Genomic DNA, 23,396 nt, shown 5'->3' with positions numbered 1-23,396 from the left:
TGCATTTGATGGCATGTTAAAAAAAAAAAATCTCATTACATTTATTAGTATCAATATTTCCACATTCATTTATGAAGTGAAATGACAGAGTTTTTAACTGCAGTGGGGAGCTGAATAAATATTTAACTAATTGCTCTAAGGACATTATTTTTAAAAAATTGAAGTTCTGAGAGTTGGATTTAAGTCTTTGAGTAGTAATAAATGAATCATGGCACAAAATTATCACTTTCAATGTGTATCTGATGTTGGAAATGTATGGTAGGAGTTGGATGGCCAATAGACCTGGGCACGATTCCCAGTCATACAATGGGTGTGCGTCCTTGGACAAGACCCTTCTTCTGCATTATCTCAGTGCACCCAGCTGTAATAAGTACTGACCTTGGCTGGAGAATTAGCCTGTGATGGAATGTTGTTCTCTTCAGGGGAGTCGTAGACTCTCATCTGCTTCATGCTATGGAATCCGGAGATAAGCACGGACACCAATGGCCCTCAGGGCTTACATAGGACTTCTTCCTCTTCTGATGATGAAGGATGAAAGAGTTATTTATATACAGAACTATTTGGTGACATGAGAAATCCGATGCCGTCCCTGTGTTTTGAACTCTTTTCAGGTGATTATCTCTTTTATGCAAAGTTGAATTTAATCAGGTTTCTCCTTTGGCTTTTACTCACAAAAGAGACTAAACCATATCTGGTCCTTTGGGAACAACCCAGTCCATCTTCATAATACCGCGTCCAACACCAAGACGTCAGAGGATAGAAAGCCACTATTTCAGTGTTGTTGTTTAACAGCATGGATTTTTGTTAAAGCCTCTTTAGTTTGTTACGGTAAAAGTCCCTGTGGAATAACTTACTGTACAAGGTACAAGATTACAATTACAAATATAACTGAAGTTCTTTTAAATGCAGCCTATCCCAGCATCCCGCCTCACGCCCTATGAATGCTGGGAGTACTAACATATTAAGTAATATTCACATTTTTTATATAATAGTAATATTTTTATTTTTATAGCACGTGCTGAACATAAATGTCAAAACACAAACATTAAATATTTAACATCCATAAAATAGAGTCTAAACACATAACTGCAGGAGAATGAAGGTCTATGTCTTTACGTTCTTGGTGCTACCTGTCTTACTGTGGTTGTGAGACTTGGACACTAATCAGTGACCTAAGGCAATACCTGGATGTCTTTGGTACGAGGTCTCTATGGAAGATCCTTGGATAGTTTGGAATGACTTTATATCAAACAAATGGTTACTTTGGGTGACTGAGTCGAGAAGTATCCATTGCAATGTGAGGGATCATCAGCAACAACATTTTGGTTCATATTTGGACTTATAATGTTTCTTATTATTTGCACAGTAGGGGAAGGCGGGGCACAGTGGATCTGAAATGTTGTTTTGCGGCAGCATAAACACATTATGCATAGGTTTAGGTCATTCTATTGTGGATTTAATACCGCAAGTTATTGTTTATTAGGCTGTGTTATTTATGTGTCCCCAAGTGTAATTTACAGGTGTTTAAAATCAATTTTAAAATTTTTGATTCACTGTGCCCCGGACACTAATTCACGGGGCGCAGTGAATCAGTGTCTGGGGCACAGTGAGTCAACTTAGAATATAATGAAAAACACATGATTATAAAGATTTCTTCAAAATTATTAAATATATGCTGATGCATATACAAACTATAATCCAGCAAACCAGCTATGTAATGTGTGAGTGTCTTATATAGTGATATAAGTCCTTTAGAAACTTATAAATACAACTCTCATAATTTCTGTTCAAATGTGAAAACACTTGTTTATATACACAAATTATAGAAATAATTAATGGAAAAATAAATGTATAAGCTTCAACAAATAATATTTGCCATCCACTTGATACTGGGGCTTAATAAAACACTTTCTAGACTGATTCACTGTGCCCCAGGTGCACGTGACACACACGAGTCATGTTATCAAATAGCTGATAGTCTGGGGAAAACATAACACATGCTCATCAGTTGGACGGGGTAGTCTTCTAACTAATAACAATTTTTGGGCCACCTTTCCTCTGTTGTGAGAAATAAATACAAAGACACTGACAGCCACAAAATTTACTTTTGATAGGAAAAAAACTGACTTCACTTGCCACTTAGTTTTACCCTTAATGTATCCAAAAACAAAACACTAATTTATAAGGGGGGATGTCTTTATGCATAAAAATATGGCATAATGGCTGCAAATATATATGTAGTTTTGCAGATATTGCTACTGATTCACTGTGCCCCATGGATTCACCCTGCCCCGTTTTCCCCTATGTACAAGGGTAAACAGATGGGTGTGTTTACATTAGTACATGCAGAAATACAGCATCTATAAAAGGTTTTATTCTCAGATGGCACACATGAGCCTGACATCAGCTTGAAGAACATTCTGTGGTTTGATGAGGCCAAAACAGAGATTTTTGAACCTCAGCCTTAAAGGCTTGGGAAACTTGGTGGTGGTAGCATCATGCTCTGTGGGGATGTTTCTCTGCTACAGGTCCTCTGAAACTTGACAGGCTACAGACAAATGAATGCAATGAAATACATGAAAAACTTGAAAGAAAACCTGATGCTGTTTGCAACCTGAAGACAACAAACCCAACTATTAAGCCAAATCTACCCTCGATTGACTTGAAAACAACATTATTGCTCTGGACTGTTCAAATCAGAGTCCAGATCTTAAATATACCGGGAATTTAAAATATTTGTTCACATTTGATACTCACACAATGTGACAGAATTTGAAGAGGAAACCTGTGGTGTCCAGATGCATTTAATATTTATACCGATTGTGACCGCAGGACCTTTGTGGCCTGGACGGCGGTGGGATCGAACTCAGACGGCTCTACCAGGTCAGCCAAAGGGGAATTCCCCGTTAGCCAAGCTATCGGGAACGTCTTTTCAATCAGGACCCAGGATCTTCATCCCGCTACATATCTCCCCACCATTTTTGACTTTGTCCCGAAGTCACAGGTGCATTTAAGCATGTTCTGTGACTACCCACATCCTGTTCGTGACGCCAGATTGTGACCGCAGGACCTTTGTGGCCGGGACGGCGGTGGGATCGAACCCAGACGGCTCGCACTAAAGACCATATCTCTACCAGGTCAGCCAAAGGGGAATTCCCCATTAGCCAAGCTATTGGGAATGTCTTTTCAATCAGGACCCAGGACCTTCATCCCGCTACATATCTCCCCACCATTTTTGACTTTGTCCCGAAGTCACAGGTGCATTTAAGTATGTTCTGTGACTACCCACATCCTATTCGTGACGCCAGATTATGACCGCAGGACCTTTGTGGCCGGGACGGTGGTGGGATTGAACCCAGACGGCTCGCACTAAAGACCATTCCTCTACCAGGTCAACCAAAGGGGAATTCCCCGTTAGCCAAGCTAGTGGGAACGTCTTTTCAATCAGGACCCAGGACCTTCATCCCGCTACACACTGAATATTTTATGTTTCCATTTTTCTTTTTTAATACAGATCTTGGTGTAGAGATTTTTTTCCACTTTTGGATTCAAGGACCTTATTTCATATTTTTTGCATAAATGTTTTCAGGTTGGGTATGGGAGCATGCACTGGTGCCACATGTCACATGTGACGCCAACACTAGAGAAACATCTTGGGTCCTGGATCTCAACCATTCAGGCAAACAACTGCTCCATTCTCACCTCCTAAAAATCTGAAAATAGCCATCTTCCACAGCCAGGTGAAACATGGGCACCTCCCCCACCCCTCCGCCAGGCCTTTCCCAACTGGTACTTGTTAACACTGGGGGACCGTTGTGTTGAATCATGCCAAGAGAAATGTGCCATATGACCAAAATGTTGTAGCTTGCGCTTTCTCAGTGTCTCCATCTCAGTTCTGAGTATCCAGCTCAAATCTGAGTATCCAGAGATATGAATGTGACTGCTGAGATAAGTGAATCTCTACAAGGACAACACTGCATATACAAGGGGTGATTGAGAAGTTTTGAGCCTGACCAAGAAAACGTAGGATGTGGTTCTCCACCTTTTGCATGCTGAGAAACCAACATTTCTCAAGAATGTATGATGTTTTGACTCACTGGGTGCAGTGGTGAGTCTAAGTTATTGGTTTCCGTCACGAAATACATCACCCAAGTGTAAATTTTATGCTTGAACTTTCTGATTTTCACCCATGACCAAAATATGGCCATCAGGTATTGCAGAGACCTTGTAATACCCGATGGCCATCCGTCCATCTGTTCATCTGTCTGTGATCAGCATAAGTCCAGTCCTATTACTGCCAGGGTCTGCAAATTCACAGGGAACATTCTTGGGACACAGACCTTGAACAAGTTAAAAGATGGCTAACCTTGACCTATTTTAACAGGTCAAAAGGTCACATTCTGTTTCCCATTTTCATACTCATACGGCCGAGGGTATTTTAGTATTGTGTTTTTTTTTTTTATCCAGATTCTGCTCTTATTGATGAATTGATTAATTTCTGCTGTTTTGGGGCAGTCTCAAACTGATGAGAAATGACATGAATAAAATAAAATAAAACCCAAAGGGTATTGTGTTTCACAGGAAAGCATTAGAATAAATCAAACAGTATTTGGACAAAACCATAAACAGCCTGTGATGCATCTTTCCTTCCTGTCAGAGCAGACACAGAAGATCAGCATCCAGTCAGTCATCTTTTATTGTAAGGTGTCAGGCTACACGTTTCTCAGATGAGGTGATAATATCATTTCTTTGGAAGAGAGACAACAAAGACACTAAACAATATTACTGCGCACTAATTTGACTGCACAATATACAGGTGAGCTTCCCCTTCTCGCTGTGACAGGCTGCCCAAACTCCCCCTGAGGGGAGGAGTCACCGCCTCTGGGTTCGTTACTCCAGTATTTGTTGAAACAATGAAGGATCTGTGGGATCATCAGAGAGAGATGGAGAAAGTTCCTTTTTTTCACCGGAATCAGTTTATTAGAAACTGTATCACATGTTTCAGCTGCAGGCAAAACACTGAAGTCATGACAACAACAAGACTCTTAATTTTACTGACTCTGGCAGAGGTAAGGAGATTTCATTTTTAATAACACTACAATATTCTCTTTTAATACAGCTGTTTTAATAAAACAATGCATGTTTCTTTCTATAAGAACATTCCTATTTGAAGCCTCCAGATAAAGAATAGTGCTCAGAAACCTATGAACACAAGCTCTTTGGAGTGTCATTTCTTTCAACAACATGTGGCATAGTCAGCCTTAGCTCAATAGACAAATTCATGCCGGCCTGAAACAAATACCTGCTTGGAGCACTCCTCAAATCTGTGCTGAGTGAAGGTAATGTGCAGCCTGTTGCCTCTCATACTCCCAGAACATGATACAGGGAATAATTTGCTTCAGGATATAACATGAAATACCACTAGCTTACAGTGTTGGAACAATGCCTCTGTTTGAAAATGTTGTATTTCCTGTTCTCCTCTATTCATTCACTAACTTGCTTTCTCTTATTTTCAGATGTGTGCCGCTCAGAATGGTAAATAAGCTTCACTTACCCTGTCATAATAATGAAGTTAAACTGAAATAATTGACAAAGTGCTAGATGATTCTTCTTCACATTGTGTTAAAATTTCAAAGAGCATTTATAATTTGAAAAATGTTGTTTTGTCTTCTTCAGACATCACTTTGTCTGTGTTTACTGTGACGTCTAAGAGTATGACAGTACAGTGGAGTGGACAAACCGGTGCCAGTTCCTACAAGATCACAGCAACACCCAAGAACTCTCCAGAACGGTCAGTATTTGCTCAGTTCAGCGGAAACACCGTGATGGGTTCCGTCAACTCCCTGTCACCAAACACGGTGTACACCATGCAGCTAGAAGCCATGGACAACGCGCTCAATGTCCTCAGTAGTGCAGAGACTGAGGAGACAACAGGTAAGCAAGTAGTGACTATGCTACCAGTAGAAAAAAGAAGATACTGGATAGCTTGGCCACTGGACACCTGACTCTTGGATTCTCAATCCATCCTTTATAATGTTAATCTGATTAAATCCTAATATCAAAGTTTCCATACGCAGCCCAACGTACCAAACAGAATAATAAGGCAGATGGGTCATGTCACAAACTCTGTCAGTCAAGACATGTGTTAGCACTGCACAATGTCAATCCACCACACCACAGAACCGTCATGGACGGCATCCACCCAGGCAGACAACTGGTTCATTGCCACCTTTTCAAGCAAACTCTGTGACTAAAAATTATGCTATACAAAATGAAAGTGTAGAACGGGAAGCTCAGTGACATAAGGAATTGGGATAGTGATATGTAGACTTGGGTTTGAGTCCCAATAATACAACCTGTCTGTCTCCTTGGACAAGACACTTAATCTGTTTTGTCTCAGTCCACCCTACTATAAATGGATACCAGCCTTTGCTGGGAAATTAAACTGTGTTGTACTGGCATTCCATCCAGGCAAAACCATAGACTCTCATACACTTTACAGTACAGAATCTGGGGATAAGCACGGGCACCAGTGGACTTCAGAAGTCTATACAGGACTTTTTCTTCAAATAAAAAAACAAGGTTGATGTAGAAACTTCAAATCACCATCAAAGTGATTTCCAGGCAGGCCAAAAACAAGAGAAGGTATTTTTAATCTACCCTAGCAGAGGATTTGTCTGTCTATTATTGATGATGATTAAGCTTCTGATAGAATCCATAATGAGAAGGTACTGCAAAGGTTATTAGACTTAGGGGTTTTCAGACTAGATTTAAATGACGACAGAATCAGACTCTTGAATGTCCATGGACATACTGTTCGAGAACACAAGCATAATGAGAAAAGCTTACAGCTCATCACCTCCTATTCATCTTCAGAATACATAGAAGACCTGCACTGATCTCGACTAAAAGCTCAGTAGTCCAATTCCAGGTGTGACCACTTGATGATACCTGTCTATGTCCCTCATACACATTGTCCCAGTCCGCCAAGGTGTCAGTAGACCTATGATGGACAATCATCGCATCCAGAGGACTTCATGCAGTGGAAACTGGAGATATACACCGGCCCAGTCGACCACCTTGACTGCAAAAAGATTTACAGAGTCGTAAATACAAGTCTGAGACTTTTGAAATATGCAGATATCAGTAAAGCAAGCATGCAAAAAAACAAAACAAACAAACAAAAAACAGAAGACTTTGAAATGTGTACAGTTCAGAGAATGAGGGGGGTATACTGGAAAAATATCAAAGAAATGAAAATGTGTAATTCTCTGTTCCACTCTACCATGAATTTGACTGGTGGTACAACAAACAAAAGGTGCACCATGCACAGTTTCTCTAATCACAGCCACAGAAGACTATAACTCCTACAGAATTGTTATGGGAGTCTTGTTGGATTCCCTCACTCCTCTCCTTCTTGCAGTGCCACTCATTTTATAATTATTGCCTACTCCAGACAGATTTCCCATGCACTACCATACCGGGGCCAGATCTGTAAAGCCAGAGAGCTACCACTTCCGGCTAATGAAATAATTGTCTTTTGTTGCACCACAGAGATAATCATTGCGATTTAAAGTTTGCAACTTTGTTTGACTACACTCTCATCTGTTCTGCAGCTCCTGAGGTACCCAGCATTGACCAGGCCTATTCCAAGCACAGCGACAGTATCACAGTGGAGTTCACCGAGGTTTCCGGGGCAACCGACTACATCTTGAGGGCAGAGTCACAGAAGAATGACTTTTTCTCTGAGACTGTGGTGACCGGCTCCCCAGGAACTATGGTTCAGCTGCAGCCCTACACAGAGTACAGGCTCAGTGTCATGTCCCTCAACTCAGGGGGGCGGAGCCAGCCCTCAAACCTCATCCAGGCCAGAACAGGTAGACCCCTCAACATCTCCTTTCGCCAAGTCTGGCTGATGCATTTATGGCGATTACTGAATACAAGTAATGTAGAGCTGGAATCATTAATAATCTTTCCATCATCTACACTTGTCCAGGCGCTGGAATTCAGAAGCCGTTTATGGCCACGTGAAATGAAACCATGGTGTTGCTCCTATAAAACAAAGCACATTGTCTCACTCCGCCGGCCATAACGGCGAGTCATTTCACTGTCTATTGTTACCCAGTCGACTCACCGCAGCAAATGCAGGAGGGTAGAAACTATATCCATTAATCTGCACCATACTGTTCTCGTAATGTGAAAAGTTAAACCATGAAAACTGGGCTTTTGCGTTTCCTGAAGGAGAAATTAATGCAACACAATCACATATATTAACACTTCCTTGGGGGAGGGAATTATGGGAGGAATGTGGCAGAGTAATAGATCTGTGTATTGGCGCATATAATTATTTGTTGTTAAGCTGCTACATCAGAACAACATAAGATGCTGACTGATGAGCTGATCGCACTCCTTCCCTCTCTGTAGTGGTGATGGCCCCCGAGTTGAATACCACGTCACCTAACGGTGACACCATCCTTGTGTCGTGGCTCCCTGTGCAGCACGCTGTCTTCTACACCCTCATCGTCATCCAGGAGGGCTCCAGTGACCGAATCACAATAAACACCACAAACACTGCAGTGACCTTTGATGACCTTCAACCAGGAATGACCTATTGCATCAAGGGCTCAGCCTGGGACTCATACAGCCACCCTGGAGATGACCTCACCATCTGCCAGATTACCCGTAAGCATGGCACAGGCAGCAATTGTGTCAAAGATCATGGGCCCTATCTTGACCATCTGTTGTGCACGATCTAAAGTGCACAGTGCAGGTGCATTTGGAGCACGTGTAACTCAGCTTTACTATTTACATCATCTGTGTACAAAGTAGGGTGCAAAGTGCAAAGGCATTGTACGAGGTGTCACTTGTAAGGTGTAAGGTAAGGTAAGGTGTCACACGTAAGGTGTCACTCGTAAGGTGTCACTTGGGCATAACATGAAATAAACCAATTGGAGTGTCACCTGCCATTGCTTCAAAAAGACACACAGGTGCACCAGCAACTGGCACAAATATTTAGATGGCAAACTCAGAAAAAAATCTTTTCTGGAAAGGCTTCTATGGACAATGCACAAAAAGCAGACGCAGCACCTCCTGTGACACTTCCACCTCCTCATTGTCCTCTAACCATCTGATCACCTACATAACCTGCTAGACCAGAGGTGTGCCATGAAAGGCCGGCAGTACAGGTTTTTCTTGCTACCGATCACCTCAGCAGGTAAAACCACCTGCTGAGGAAAACTGACACAGTCTTGGCCAAAAATGCCCAAGACGCAGATGGGCTGTACCGTGTGGTCCTGTGCTGACAGGAAGATAAGGCTCTGCATGTTTTCTTACATCCTTTAACTCACTCCTACACTTTACAGGTCCACCAAGTCCTGATGTGGTCCATGTCCAGGTGACTCAGGGTCGGTCTGTTGGAATCGCCATTTACTGGCAGGCAGTGCAAGGAGCTGAGACCTACATGGCCTGGACCACCAACGGCCAAAACTGCACCTCAGCATTTACTAGTTTCTGTTTGATCACACCTGTGGAATGTGGACAGAACCACTCTGTCTCTGTCACAGCTTACAACAAGGCTGGAGCCAGCAGTCCTTCACTGCCAGAAGACTACGTCACAAGTGAGGACAGCACATGAGGACATTAGAAACTACCATAATACCACACTATTACGTCAGAAATTATTCTTTATTGTGAGTCATTGTCCTTCCCTCTCTCCATCAGATCCATGTCCACCAGAGAACATCTGGGTGGAGGAACTGAAGGCCAGCAACTGTTCAGTTGTGTGGGAGTCGGTACTGCTAGTGGAGTACTACATAGTTTTTATAAAGCGGGACGATGGAACTGAAAAGTCGTGTAACACCACCGACACCACATGCCCATTTTTTTGCATGTGTGGTTACACCTACCTCACCAGCGTCTTCCCGTACAACCAGGCCGGCACCAGTCCTTACACACACGTCCGCAACTACACCATGAGTACGGCAGTCACACCAAAGCAATACAGTACCACTCAGTGCCACACTACACACATATAGTACCACAAAACATACAGTACCACACCATAAAACATACAGTACCACACAGTACCACACCACAAAACATACAGTACCACTCAGTGCCACACTATACACATATAGTACCACAAACACCACAAACGCTGCCGTTAGAACCTCCATGAAAGCAAAACAGCAGATATACTGAAAATTTGAGTTTTTTTCAAAAAACAAAAAACACTCCCTTTACTGTATAGTTCACAATATTGTTTTGAATCAGAAAATGGGGCACTGGGAAGTGTCTGTCAAAATTCTAGCAATACATCTTAGAAAATGCCCATAGCATGGAAGATTTAACTATTTTTATTTTAAATTTCCACCCTGCGATTCTTTACATTTCTTTCAAACTGTAAATTACAGGTGCTTCACCAGATTATTATTTTTTTCTTCACAATGTCAGATATTCAATGGGTCCTTGGTTCGCATACAGCAAAGTCAATGTTACTAAACAGAATGGCAGATTCTGGAAAATTACCAAATTGCTGGAATTTCTTGTAAAAGCTTTTGTATTGGCAGCATTGAGGAACTTCTTCCTCTTTCAGCTGCTTCCATTAAGGGTCACCACAGCAGAGGATATACGTATTTCCATCTCAGTTTGTTGTCTAAAACACCTTCTGTCACACTAACCACCTGCATGTCCTCCCTCAGCACATCCATAAACTTTCTCATTGGCCTCCCTCTTGTCCTCTTGCCTGGTGGCTCCATCCTCAACATCATTCATCCATCTATTTTCTATACCCACTTACTAGAATGACAGGTCATAGTGGTGTTGGACTCTATCCCAGCAGTCACAGGATGTGAGGCAAGGTACAAACTGGACAGGACGCCAGTCTATTGCAGGGCCACATGTACACAGGCAAATTCATTTACATTTGCATGCACACCTACGGCCACTTTAAAGTTTCCAGTTCACCTAACTCGAATGTCCTTGGAGGTGGGAGAAAGCTGGAGTACCTGGAGGGAATCCACACAAACATGAAGAGAGCATGCAGACTCCACACAGAAAGGACTAGGTGGGAAGAGAACATGGGAGCTTCTCAGTCTGAGGCTAGTCTCAGCATCCTTCTCCCTATATACCCTGGGTCTCTCCTCTGCACCTCAAACCATCTCAAGCTCACCTCTCTGACTTGTCTCTTCTTTCCACAGCATATCTCCACTTCTCCAGAGCCCTCGCAATTTGCTCTCTACTCACACTACAGATGACAATGTCATCTGAAAACATCATAGCCCATAGATACTCCTGTCTGATCTTGTCCGTCAACCTGCCCATCAACAATGCAAACAAGAAACGGCTCAGAACCAATCCTTGATGTATGTAATCCCACCTTCAACTTTAATGTATCCAACATTCTTACTGCTCATCTTACTGCTGTCACACTGTCCTTGTACATATCCTGCACCACACTCACATACTTCTCTGCCACTCCACATTTCCAACAGAATGCAAGAACCTTATTGTCCACAATGCGGAAATTTGCCTTTAGTTTCACCATAAAAAATACAGTATCTCTTTTCTTGGCACCCTGTCATATTTCTCCATCAGCACTCTCAGAGTAAACATTGCATCTGTAGTGCTCTTTCCCCACAGGAAAAAAAAAAACATATTGATGCTCACAGATCTTCACTTCTTTTCTAAGCTTAGCTCCCAGTAGTCATTTCCACAACTTCATTCTATGGCTGATCAACTTTATGTCTCTGTAGTTATGGCAGAGCTATACATCACTCTTGTTCTTACAAACTGGAGCCAGTGCACGTCTTCTCCACTCCTCAGGCATCCTCTCAGTTTCCAAGATTTTATTAAACAACCTGGAAAACATCCTCTTCATAGCTGTCCTCACTACATCCTCGCTAATTGGTTACACTTCATTATTTTCTCTCTCCATATTATCCAGCCTTCTCTCCCTATCATTTTCTTTACAGGAAACATTGGGTGTATTTAATAGCCCACCTGTAGAACCAGTGCCTTTTTGCATTTAAGAGCAGGAAAGAAGCTAATGTGTTTTGATGATAGCAGAAACCTAAACAAATATGGCAAATTCTACAGAGACAGGAAGTGCGCGTTGGTGATCTTAAACACTCATATGGCTGTGCTGGTCTAAAAATGACGTGGTCAGACATAGAGCTGGTGCATTCATATACCATCGAAAACCAGGTCTAAAGTCCAGCACTGTGTATTTCTTTATTTACAGAGTGAGGAATTCAAATGTGCCTTACGTAAGCAGGTTCTCAACATATGCACACCTTGCTTGCCTACACATAATAACGAAAACCTCTATTTTGTTACCCAGGATTAATTATCATTGTCACATACTCTAGCTTACATTTGTTTTTCTCTTCTCATCCCCAAAGTTCCATGTTGCCCACAGGAAGTCTCCATAACTCTGGTTTCCACAGAGACCCTTGAGATCACGTGGTCATCTGTCAAAGGGGCGGAGCTGTACAAAACGACAGCTGTGCAGACTGATGATGTCATCCACTGTAATGACACAGCACCAATGTGTGTACTGTCTGATCTTAGGTGCAACACAATATATTCTGTGGTAGTCACGCCTTGCAGTGAACTACAGGGATGCAACCACACGTGCACGCCGCACACACATGAGACAGGTATTGAAAAATTAAAACTCAAAAACACATAGTCTGACATCATCTGACAAATATCCATATCTTCATTTATCCCACGTCTTGTGTGTCCATCAGCTCCATGTGCTCCAGCGATCCTGAATGTGATGCAGACCAGCGACTCAACATACAGAGTACTTTCCACAACCCCAAATACACCAAACACAAATTATACCATCACTGCCATTGGACGTCATGACACGCACTCTTGTCACACGAGGAGCAGCCTCTGTGAGCTCACACAGCTGCAGTGTGGTTTGACCTACGATGTCACGGCAGTCGCCACCACAAGTGTAGGACAGAGTCTCCTTGGATACACCTGGCCTTTGGAGACAGGTATGCACATGCACCTCATTATAACTGAGATGTAAAAGTCATGTTCAGTTCAAAGTGCTCACAAGTTCACATAATTATGTTGTGTGAGTAAGTGAGCGGTCACAAAGCAGCCACTTCCAGTCCACTTTGTTATTCTGCAAAGAAAAGCAGATGGACACTTGGAAGGTGAACACAGATACCAAGCAAAGCTGATATTTCCACTGGGATCAACAACATTATTGCGTTGTAGTCCAATTTATTTCACTACGGCATGTTCAATAACATCGTGTTTGTCCAAATGTATATTTTACTGTAAGTGAACTGGTCCATATTTCCCCAAAAACAGTTGATTTAATATTTTTACACATTTCTGAAAGCACATCGGGAAATATACTGAACACTGTTGATGACCGAGGTCAGTTGGACATTTTGTCCAAAATGACACAAACAGCAGTTTTTATCAGACACATTTACAACTTTACCCTTTTATCACTCCTAAAATTTACTACACTTCAGACAAGCTTCTCAAAGATGATGCAGTATTTTCTTAAGATGTGACATGGACTTTGGCATCTGCCGCCAGAATTTCACAAGTTCATACACACACACACACACACACACACACACACACACACACACACACACACACACACACACACACACACACACACACACACACACACACACACACACACACACACACACGTCACTTAAGAAATAAAACTTGAATTTAATTGATAAAGTTAAGGTACATTTTCCACATACATTATCAATTAAGTGCGAAACAATATTGTAATTGAAATTAATTAAATCAAATGAAACATTATTACTTAAATACCTAAAATTAACAATTGCAAGTATGTATATATATATATATAATATATATATATATAATATATATATATATATATATATATATATATATATATATATTATATATATATATATATATATATATATTATATATATGCAGCCTGCTTGTATGGACGGTTCAGTTCACACAGTAAATTTTGCAGAGTAAAATATACTCTGCCAAGATAACATTTGGTCCCCAGTCCAAATAGAGTTAATACCTCTATTATAGAGTCAAATCAGCTCTATCATCAGGTCAAATCAAGTTTTTCACACTCCAATAGAGTCATTAACAGCATGATAGAGTTGATTTACACTGTGATAGAATTGATTTAGCACTAGGATAGAGTATATTTAACTCTATTTGGACTGGAAACCAAATGTTATCTTGGCAGAGTATATTTTACTCTGCAAAACTGTGCAGTCAAAATGTGCAGCAGCCTTTAATTTTGTTACACAGTACATTCTGCAGAGGAAAACTGGCTCAACTCTAACAAGAATCATTTATATAATGATGGAGTTGATTTAACACCATGACAGAGTTTATTTAACCTAATTTGGAATGTTGCAGAGTCAGTGAATACCCTTGAATGTTCCAGATGAAGACTAAGGCTTTCAATGACATCCTGGATTCAGCATTCAGAAATGTAATCTCTATGTGGTTAAAGTGTCAAACATTCACTTATCTCAGCAGTGTCATTCATGCCTTCAAGTGAGATACGCCTGGGAAGAGCTTACAGAATCATAAGGGAGCTGGATAAAGGTCTGACAATGCTGATATCTTTGTAGGACAATGAAGGTCCAAGTCTCTGGGGACCTGGTGCGTCCCGTTTTGCTGGACGGTTGTGAGACTTGGACATTGACCCAAGGTGGTGACTTTTCAGAGGAACCTTGGGTATCTGCTGGCTTGACTTTCTGATACATGAATGGCTACTTAGAGAGACTCAGATAAGGAGTATCACTTGCATTCTGAGGGAATATAACTACAACATTTAGGTATGTAGCACGTTTCTCAGAGTACGATCCAGCATGACATGTTGAGGACCCCAGAGACTGGAGAAGGGGAAGGGGAGGGCCACATTTCACCTGGATTAATGGATAGATGTTACATTCGAGAGTTGGAGATGGACTGATTGTCTGGGTTGTGCGATTCAGGGCCCAAGACAGTTCTAAGTCCAGCACTGTGTATTCTTTATTTACAGAGTGAGACAGTGTACAGTGTGGTGGATGTGGTAATGTGTGGCACCAGCACAGTTCCAGACCTGACCTGCAGTGTGACCAAATTCAGTTGCTCAACTCTAATAAGACTCATCAGTGAGACAAATGCCGTCCAATGAGACTCTTTTGCTATGTTCTACATAATTTTTGCAACTACAAAAGTAGTTAACTGTGTCTCATTCTGAAGTTGTTTTTTTGTGAAGTTTTTTTTTTTTTTCTATTTTGAAAACCCTACCACCATATGCCGTCCCGATCTGAGGACAAATGCTGCTGGTTTACTTGCTGCTGGCATTGTGCCAATGATTCACTGACTGACTGTTTTTGTTGTGACTGATGCCAACAGGAAGTGATTTTATGCCCCTTCATGAATTACCAGCTTCTTAAAGTGCGCTGTCCATGGTGCTGATAAGATATTGAATCAATTAATGTGGCTCATTTAATGGAAAGTGTCATGCTGCACATATAGGTTTAACTGACTAAAATTTAATTCACAAATATACACTTTGTTTATCTGCCAGTCAAGATATTTCCATTCAAGCACAATTTAAGACTCAAACGAAGCAATACATATAGAGTTTCCTGAATTTGCACGCAGTCAGTCTCTGTCTGGTCTGCTTGAGGTTTCTTCCTCAGAGGGAGTTTTTCCTTACCACTGCTGCTCTGGGGGTTAGTAGGTTAGACCTTACTTGTGTGAAGCGCCTTGAGGCACTCTGTTGTGATTTGGTGCTATATAAATGAAAAGAAATGGAAAAAAAATTGAAATCAAAGTGGCACCAATAAATATGTTCATGAGAAATGATAATAAATGCAGAAATGATCTGTCTTGCTGTTTTCAAGGTCCGTGCTGTCCTACAACAGTGAGCGTGACTCAGGCCACTCAGGCTATGACCAATGTGAGCTGGTCACCTGGAAAAGGAGCTAGATCCTACATCACAACACTGACGTCTTTCACGCGGACACACCAATGCCACACTCTGGACACCCACTGCCTGATGGGATGCATCACGTGCAGCACCAACTACAGCATTGAGCTGGAAGCCATCAGCGGCACAGGACACATTTCACAGTGCAAATACCACGGATTCTCATCCAGTGAGGACAAACATGATAAATACACACAGTGATACAGAAACAGGGTGTGTGAATGAGGATGTGAGGTTTGGACTTTAAGATTTTTGTCTCAAATATTTAAGCTTTGGCAAATAACATGTAAATGCATTGAGTGCATTCTGCAGTTTACATACAGTTGTATGTAAACGTTTGGGCACCCCTGATGATTTCCATGGTTTTCCTTTATGAATCATTGGTTGTTGGATCAGCAATTTCAGCTAAATATATCATATCGTAGTGATATTTGAGAAGTGAAATGAAGTTTGTGGGATTTACAGTAAGTGTGCAATAATTCTTTAAACAAAATTAGGCAGGTGCATAAATTTGGGCAACTCAGCAGAAAAAATACACCAATATTTAGTAGATCCTCCTTTTGCAGAAATAACAGCCTCTAAACACTTCCTATAGCTTCCAATGAAAGTCTGAATTCTGGTTGTAGGTATTTTGGAATATTATTCTTTCCAAACCATCTCCAGTTCAGTCACATTTGGTGGTTTCTGAGTATGGACAGCCCGATTAAAATCACACCACAGATTTTCAATATATTCAGGTCTGGTTCATATAAATATGCCTTCTGATCCCTTCTGCAAATAATTTATGGAAATTGTGGATGCATTAGTATTTCGGCAATGCATTCGGGACTCAATGCACATTAGTGGAAATACCCTGGATTTGGTCTTGCATGTGGTATTGCTGTCACGAATATTGACAACAGTGGTCTCTGATCACTCACTTATTAAGTTTACAGTTTCGCTGCCGTGTTTTGTGGAACAACACCTTATTTATCACTACAGTGATGCATCAACTACTCAACTAAGACTGAACTCGAAGCTAGACTGCCTGATGTCTTAGCTTCACATTTGGCAAATACCCAATCAGTCTGTGGATAGTGTGCTCAAAAACTACACTCGACGTGATTGCGCCACCTTTGTTAAAATCGCGCACCCCCCCAAAACACAGTCACCTTGGTTCAATGATTACCTGCGTGACCTCAAGCATAAGGCTATAGGTCTAGAAGGAAAATGGTGTAGTTCAGAATTAGAAGTATTCCACCTTGCGTGGCGAGATGCTGTCTTAGACTATAAGCATGCATTACTGGCTACAAAGCGGACCTATTACTCTGATTTGATCAACAAAAACAAGCTTAACTCAAAGTTCTTGTTCCACACGGTGGCAACACTTATTCATGGACAACCATGAATAATATGAATATGCTCTCATTTTACAGCACAAGATTTCCTAGATTACTTTGAGAAGAAAATGGAAGACATTAGGTTAAACATATCCCAGCATGCCTTACCCCAGCCACTACACCCTACTATTGAGGTGGGCTCCATTAATGAGGTATTACCTAGATTTACAGAATTTGAGAGTATCTCTCTAGGCATGCTGATGAAACTCGTAACGTCAAAATAAAGCACAACCTGTTTATTTGATGCTATACCAACAAACTGTTTAAGGACCTGTGGCCCACTCTTGGGCCAACTGTGCTGGAAATGCTTAATCTTTCTTTAACTTCTGGATCTGTTCCTAAATGTTTCAAATCTGCAGTGAATAAACCATTACTTAAGAAACCTAGTCTTGACCCTAGTGTACTGAAAAACTATCGGTTGATATCAAATCTATCATTTTGCTCTAAAATTCTGGAAAAATAGTAGTAGCATCTGCTGTTGACGCTACAAACTCAAAACTATTATGTTCAACTGCTTTTTTAGCAATCCTGTGAATCACTAAACTAGTATTTAGTTGTATAACCACAGTTTTTCATGATTTCTTCACATCTTGCGAGGCATTAATTTTGTTGGTTTGGAACCAAGATTTTGCTCATTTACTAGTGTGCTTGGGGTCATTGTCTTGTTGAAACACCCATTTCAAGGGCAGGTCCTCTTCAGCATAAGGCAACATGACTCTTCAAGTATTTTGACATATCCAAACTGATCCATGGTACCTGGTATGCGATATATAAGCCCAGCACCCTAGTAGGAGAAACATGCCCATATCATGATGCTTGCACCACCATGCTTCACCTGTCTTCACTGTGAACTGTGGCTTGAATTCAGAGTTTGGGGGTTGTCTCACAAACTGTCTGCGGCCCTTGGACCCAAAAAGAACAATTTTACTCTCATCAGTGCTCAAATATTCCTCCATTTCTCTTTAGGCCAGTTGATGTGTTCTTTGGCAAATTGTAACCTCTTCTGCACATGTCTTTTATTTAACAGAGGGACTTTGCAGGGGATTCTTGCAAATAAATTAGCTTCACACAGGCGTCTTCTAACTGTCACAGCATTTACAGTTAACTGATCAATGGGTGAGCCTTTGCCATTCTGGCTATTCTTCTATCCATTTTGATGGTTGTTTTCCATTTTCTTCCACATGTCTGTTTTTTTTTTTTTTTTTTTTTGTCCATTTTTAAAGCATTGGAGATCATTGTAGATGAACAGCTTATACTTTTTTGCACCTGCGTATAAGTTTTTCCCTCTCTAATCAACTTTTTAATCAAGCTACGCAGTTCTTCTGAACGTCTTGAACGTCCCATTTTCCTCAGGCTTTCAAAGAGAAAGCATGCTCAACAGGTGTTGGCTTCATCCTTACATAGGGGACACCTGATTCAAACCTGTTTGTTCCACAAAATTGACGAACTCACTGATCTGAATGCCACACTACTATTATTGTGAACACCCCCCTTTTCTACTTTTTTTTACTAATAGCCCAATTTCATAGCCTTAAGAGTGTGCATATCATGAATGCTTGGTCTTGTGGATTTGTGAGAATCTACTTCATCTACTGGTACCTTGTTTCCCATGTAACAATAAGAAATATACTCAAAACTGGATTAATCTTTTTAGTCACATAGCACTACTATTATTCTGAACACTATGGTACATCACATGGACAAAGTGAGGAACCTTGGGGTAATTTTTGATCCTACATTGTCCTTTGGCCTCCACATTAGAAATATTACGAGGACTGCTTTCTTCCACTTGCGAATATAGCAAAGATTTATGCCATCCTGTCTATGGCTGATGCTGAGACCCTGATCTATGTGTTTAGCTCTTTTAGATGGACTGCTGCAATATTTTATTTTCTGGTTTACCGCAGTCCAACATTAGGGGTATCCAATTGGTTCAAAATGCTACTGCCAGACGTTTGGCACGAAGCAGAAAGTTCAACACACATTACACCCATTTTGGCATCCCTTCACTGGCTTCCTGTCCCAGTGAGATCAGATTTTAAGGTTCTGCTACTAGTCTATAAATCTCTTCATTGTACTGGCACTCCCCTACCTAGCTGACCTAATTAAACCTTGTGTACCCACCCGGGCTTGCATTCTCAGGGTGCAGGACTACTTTGTGTCCCTTGGGTGAAGAAGTGTGCGGGTCACAGAACTTTCTCTTATCGTGCCCCCTGTTCTGTGGAATGATCTCCCTGCATCAATAAAACAGTCAGATTCTGTGGAGGCTTTCAAGTCCAGACTTAAGACGCACTTGTTTTCCCTTTCGTATAGCTGGCATACTGGCATAGTATAGTTCTACGCTTTTCACTGTTTTAATTAATTTTATAGGAAACGGAGCGGGCTGCAGCCTCAACTTTACCTAAATTCTGGGTCTTTTAGTGAAGCTTAGGGCTAGTGGGCAGCGATCCACCTTAGTATTTCTGTTTTTCTTGTTGTTTAATGCTGACAAATTATACTGTATTTCTTGTTTTTCTGATGCTTGATTGTTTTTTTCTCTCTCTGTTTAAAGTGCAGCTCCATCCAGAAATGGGTGTGGGTATTTGTGTTGGAGACCCTCCTGTCCTGTGCACCAACAGCTTTTCCTGTATATTCATTTTGTGAATTGTTCTGTATTATGTCTGTAGCATGGCCCAAGCAGAGGGTCACCCATTTGAGTCTGGTCTGCTTGAGTTTCTTGCTCAGAGGGAATTTTTCCTTACAGCTGTTGCTTGGGGGTTAGTAAGGTTAGGACCTTACTTGTGTGAAGCACCTTGATGCAACTCTGTGTGATTTGGTGCTATATAAATGAAATAAATTGAAAATTGAAAAATTGAAATTGGGGACTGAGATGGCCATTCCAGAACGTTGTACTTGTTCCTCTGCATGAATGCCTTAATAGATTTTGAGCAGTGTTTAGGGGAAGATCCAGCCCTGGTGCAACTTTGACTTTGTCACTGATTCATGAACATTGTTCTCAAGAATCTGCTGATATTGACTGTAATCCATGTGACCCTAAACTTTAACAAGATTCCCAGTACCTGCACTGGCCACACCGCCCCACAGCATGATGGAACCACCTCCAAATTTTACTGTGGGTACCATGTGTTTTCTTGGAATGCTGTGCTCTTTATCAGCCATGCATACTGCCCCAAATAACTCAATTTTAGTTTAATCAGTCCACAGCACCTTATTCCAAAATGAAGCGGCTTGCCCAAATGTGCTTTAGCATACCTCAGCTACTCTGTTTGTGGGTGTATGCAGAAAAGGCTTCCTCTGCATTGTGGCATCATCCAGCATCTCCTTGTGCAAAGTGCACTGTATCGTGAACGATGCACAGAGACACTATCTGCAGCAAGATCATGTTGTAGGTCTTTGGAGCAGGTCTGTGGGTTGACTATGACTGTTCTCACCATCCTTCATTTCAGCTTATCTGAGATTTTTCTTGGCCTGCCACTTCGGGCCTTAACTAGTACTGTGCCTGCGGTCTTCCATTTCTTCACTATGTTTCTCACAGTGGAAACTGACAGGTGAAATCTCTGAGATAGCTTTTTGTATCCCTTCCCCTAAACCATGATGTTGAACAGTCTTTGTTTTCAGGTCATTTGAGAGTTGTTTAGAGGCTCCCATGTTGCCACTCATTAGAAGAGATGCAAAGAGGGGAAACATTTTCAAATGACCACCTTAAATACCCCTTCTCATGATTTGATCACCTGTGTAAGGACGGTCAAGGGTCAATGAGTTTATCAAACAAATTTGTGTTCCAATAATTAGTGCTAAATGTATTCAAATCAATAAAATGCCAAGGGTGCCCAAATTTACGCACCTGCTAATTCTGTTTAAATAATTGTGCACACTTTCTGTAAATACTAGAAACTTCATTTCACTTCTCAAATATCTGTGTGTACAACTGACAACCAATGATTTTATAAAGCCAAATCATGAAAATTATCAGGGGTGCCCAAAGTTTTTGCATAAACTGTAGGATGTACTCTTGCTGTTCTGATTATTTATTTGCTTCTTACATTTGAAAAAACAAAAAGCAAAACCCACAGCTGTAAAGGGGTGATAGCAAAAAGTGCTAACGCTGCCCGTCAACTCTAACCACCAACATACTAACATTTTTGAATCATTGTTTTTGTTCATTTTAACACTTGCAACATGATTACAAAGCAACTAAATGCCAAACTCGAAGTTTGATGACAGTATTAAACACAACACAATCATATCAGCTTGATCCTGTAATCATGACCAAAGATCAACATTCAGGATCAGTGTGTGGATTCCCCACTCCCACGATATAGAGTTGCACCTAAATGTAATGGCTCTTTTGACCCTTCACCAACCCCTCCACACGTTTAATTCACATCGTCATGAGTTTTTGTGATAATGCTGTTGACATTTAAAGCAACAAATATGTGTCATCAAATAACCTCACTGGCAAGTAACAGGCAAGTTAAAAAATTATTTATCTCTAACGTTTCAGTTTTATCTGTTTCAAACATCAAAAGGATCAATGAGGTTCTTTAAATTAGCAGCAAATTCAGTTTTGCAGCAGAAATGTGTCACAAACATCAACAAGCTGATTTGCTGCAGATTTGATAATGAAATGAAAAGCTGATGTCAGTGGAAAATCACTGTTAGAACTGGGTACAAAAGCTCAGCCAAAATGCAGTAAAACACCAAAAAACAAGACACCCCCACATATTCAAACCTCCAATCATTTTGTTTTAGGTGCATGCTGTCCGACCAATGTCAGGCTCTATCGCAGGAGCAACAACTCCTTACGGGTCTTCTGGCGCTCACTGGGCCTCCCTCATATCCAAAACCACACAGTAGAGGTGTACGGGACCAGTGCCAACTACTCTTGCACTGCAGTCGCTGGTGACGAATTCTGTGATTTCCAGGAGGAGATGTGCGGGGAAGTGTACACGGTGGTGGTGGCACCGTCGGGGCAGAACGGGGTCACAGTCGGCTTCTGCCAACCAAGGACATACGGGGTGAGTTGTCAAGACTCACCTGTATGCAGACTCAGACAGCATATCTGATTTTATGTAAACCTATTTATGTTTTTGTGTCATTTTTACCAGTTCCTTGCCCAGGAAGTCATGTTGGAATGTGTAAGTAAAGTAAAGTTCGTCCCAATTCCTCCTTTCATCATTATTTTGCATCTTATTATCATGAAGCTTTTCTCATCCTTCTCGCAGTGATCCATCGAGGAAGAAGGAGTACGATTTAAACTGGGTGAGCTCACATTAATAAGAACAAAGTGTTGCCACCGCACGTGGAAACAGTGTTGTGTAACAGGCAGCCAGGTTCAAACAACGTCTTCTGTTTGACATAATGGTTGTTGTTTGGGATTGTTTTGTGAAAGCTGCATTCACTTGTTTAAAAAACGTACAGATATATTTTGTGTGTTTCAAGTATGTTAATTATTTCAAATGTGATGTATTTCATTAAAGTCTATCCTAAAACATATGTAGACCTACATAAAAGGAAGTAAGTCACTTCAGCTTCTCTGTTGTTTCACTCGGGGTCACCACAGCAGATCCAAGGCGGCTCTGCATGTTGATTTGGCACAAGTTTTACACTGGATGCCCTTCATAGTGCAACTCCAAATTGCATGGACAAAGCCTTGAACCGGGAACTTCTGCTCTGGAAAAAAGTGCATCACCCCTTGACCTAGACCTACATAAAAGTAAATGACAAATAAATTGACATTATTTGTTTTTAATTCAAATGAAGCATCCACACTACACAACCTGAATAATAGTAACATTTCTTTAGAATTTGCTGTGTAATGTACTCTTGCACATCTCATTGGAAAGTTGTGACATTTTCTCAAGGAGGAAGAACTGAACAGGACTCTAGATCGGGCCATTGAGATGGCCCACAGCTTGAAGAGAGCCACTGACTGCATGGTGATGAGACTGTCAGCTGATCTGGACAGAACAAAAGTGCCCAAGAAACCCCACAACATGCAGCCACTAGTGGGCAGGAAAAACCACACTGTTTAA

At 41.2% G+C, this 23,396-nt stretch overlaps 1 protein-coding gene across 1 annotated transcript; it reads left to right on the top strand.

Moving 5' to 3' along the window:
* The first annotated feature begins 4,973 nt into the window (after nucleotides 1–4,973).
* Nucleotides 4,974–23,396, top strand: LOC117521257 (fibronectin type III domain-containing protein 7-like). The gene is made up of 13 exons (XM_034182587.1): nucleotides 4,974–5,069; nucleotides 5,517–5,535; nucleotides 5,677–5,934; nucleotides 7,617–7,877; nucleotides 8,425–8,682; nucleotides 9,363–9,617; nucleotides 9,721–9,975; nucleotides 12,402–12,659; nucleotides 12,753–13,010; nucleotides 15,897–16,151; nucleotides 22,114–22,379; nucleotides 22,470–22,499; nucleotides 23,226–23,396. Exons 1-13 carry the CDS (start codon nucleotides 5,028–5,030, stop codon nucleotides 23,394–23,396), a joined length of 2,586 nt encoding a protein of 861 aa, XP_034038478.1. The 5' UTR covers nucleotides 4,974–5,027.

This window comes from Thalassophryne amazonica, chromosome 12 (assembly GCF_902500255.1).
Source record: "Thalassophryne amazonica chromosome 12, fThaAma1.1, whole genome shotgun sequence".
Classification (NCBI taxonomy): Eukaryota; Metazoa; Chordata; class Actinopteri; order Batrachoidiformes; family Batrachoididae; genus Thalassophryne; species Thalassophryne amazonica.
This window is presented reverse-complemented; position numbering and strand designations above follow the sequence as displayed.

Coding starts and splice junctions, on each gene's coding strand:
- LOC117521257 (XM_034182587.1), top strand. CDS start 5,028: ATGACAACAACAAGACTCTTAATTTTACTGACTCTGGCAGAG. Junction 5,935..7,616: donor AGAGACTGAGGAGACAACAG/GTAAGCAAGTAG, acceptor TCTGTTCTGCAG/CTCCTGAGGTACCCAGCATT. Junction 7,878..8,424: donor CCTCATCCAGGCCAGAACAG/GTAGACCCCTCA, acceptor CCCTCTCTGTAG/TGGTGATGGCCCCCGAGTTG.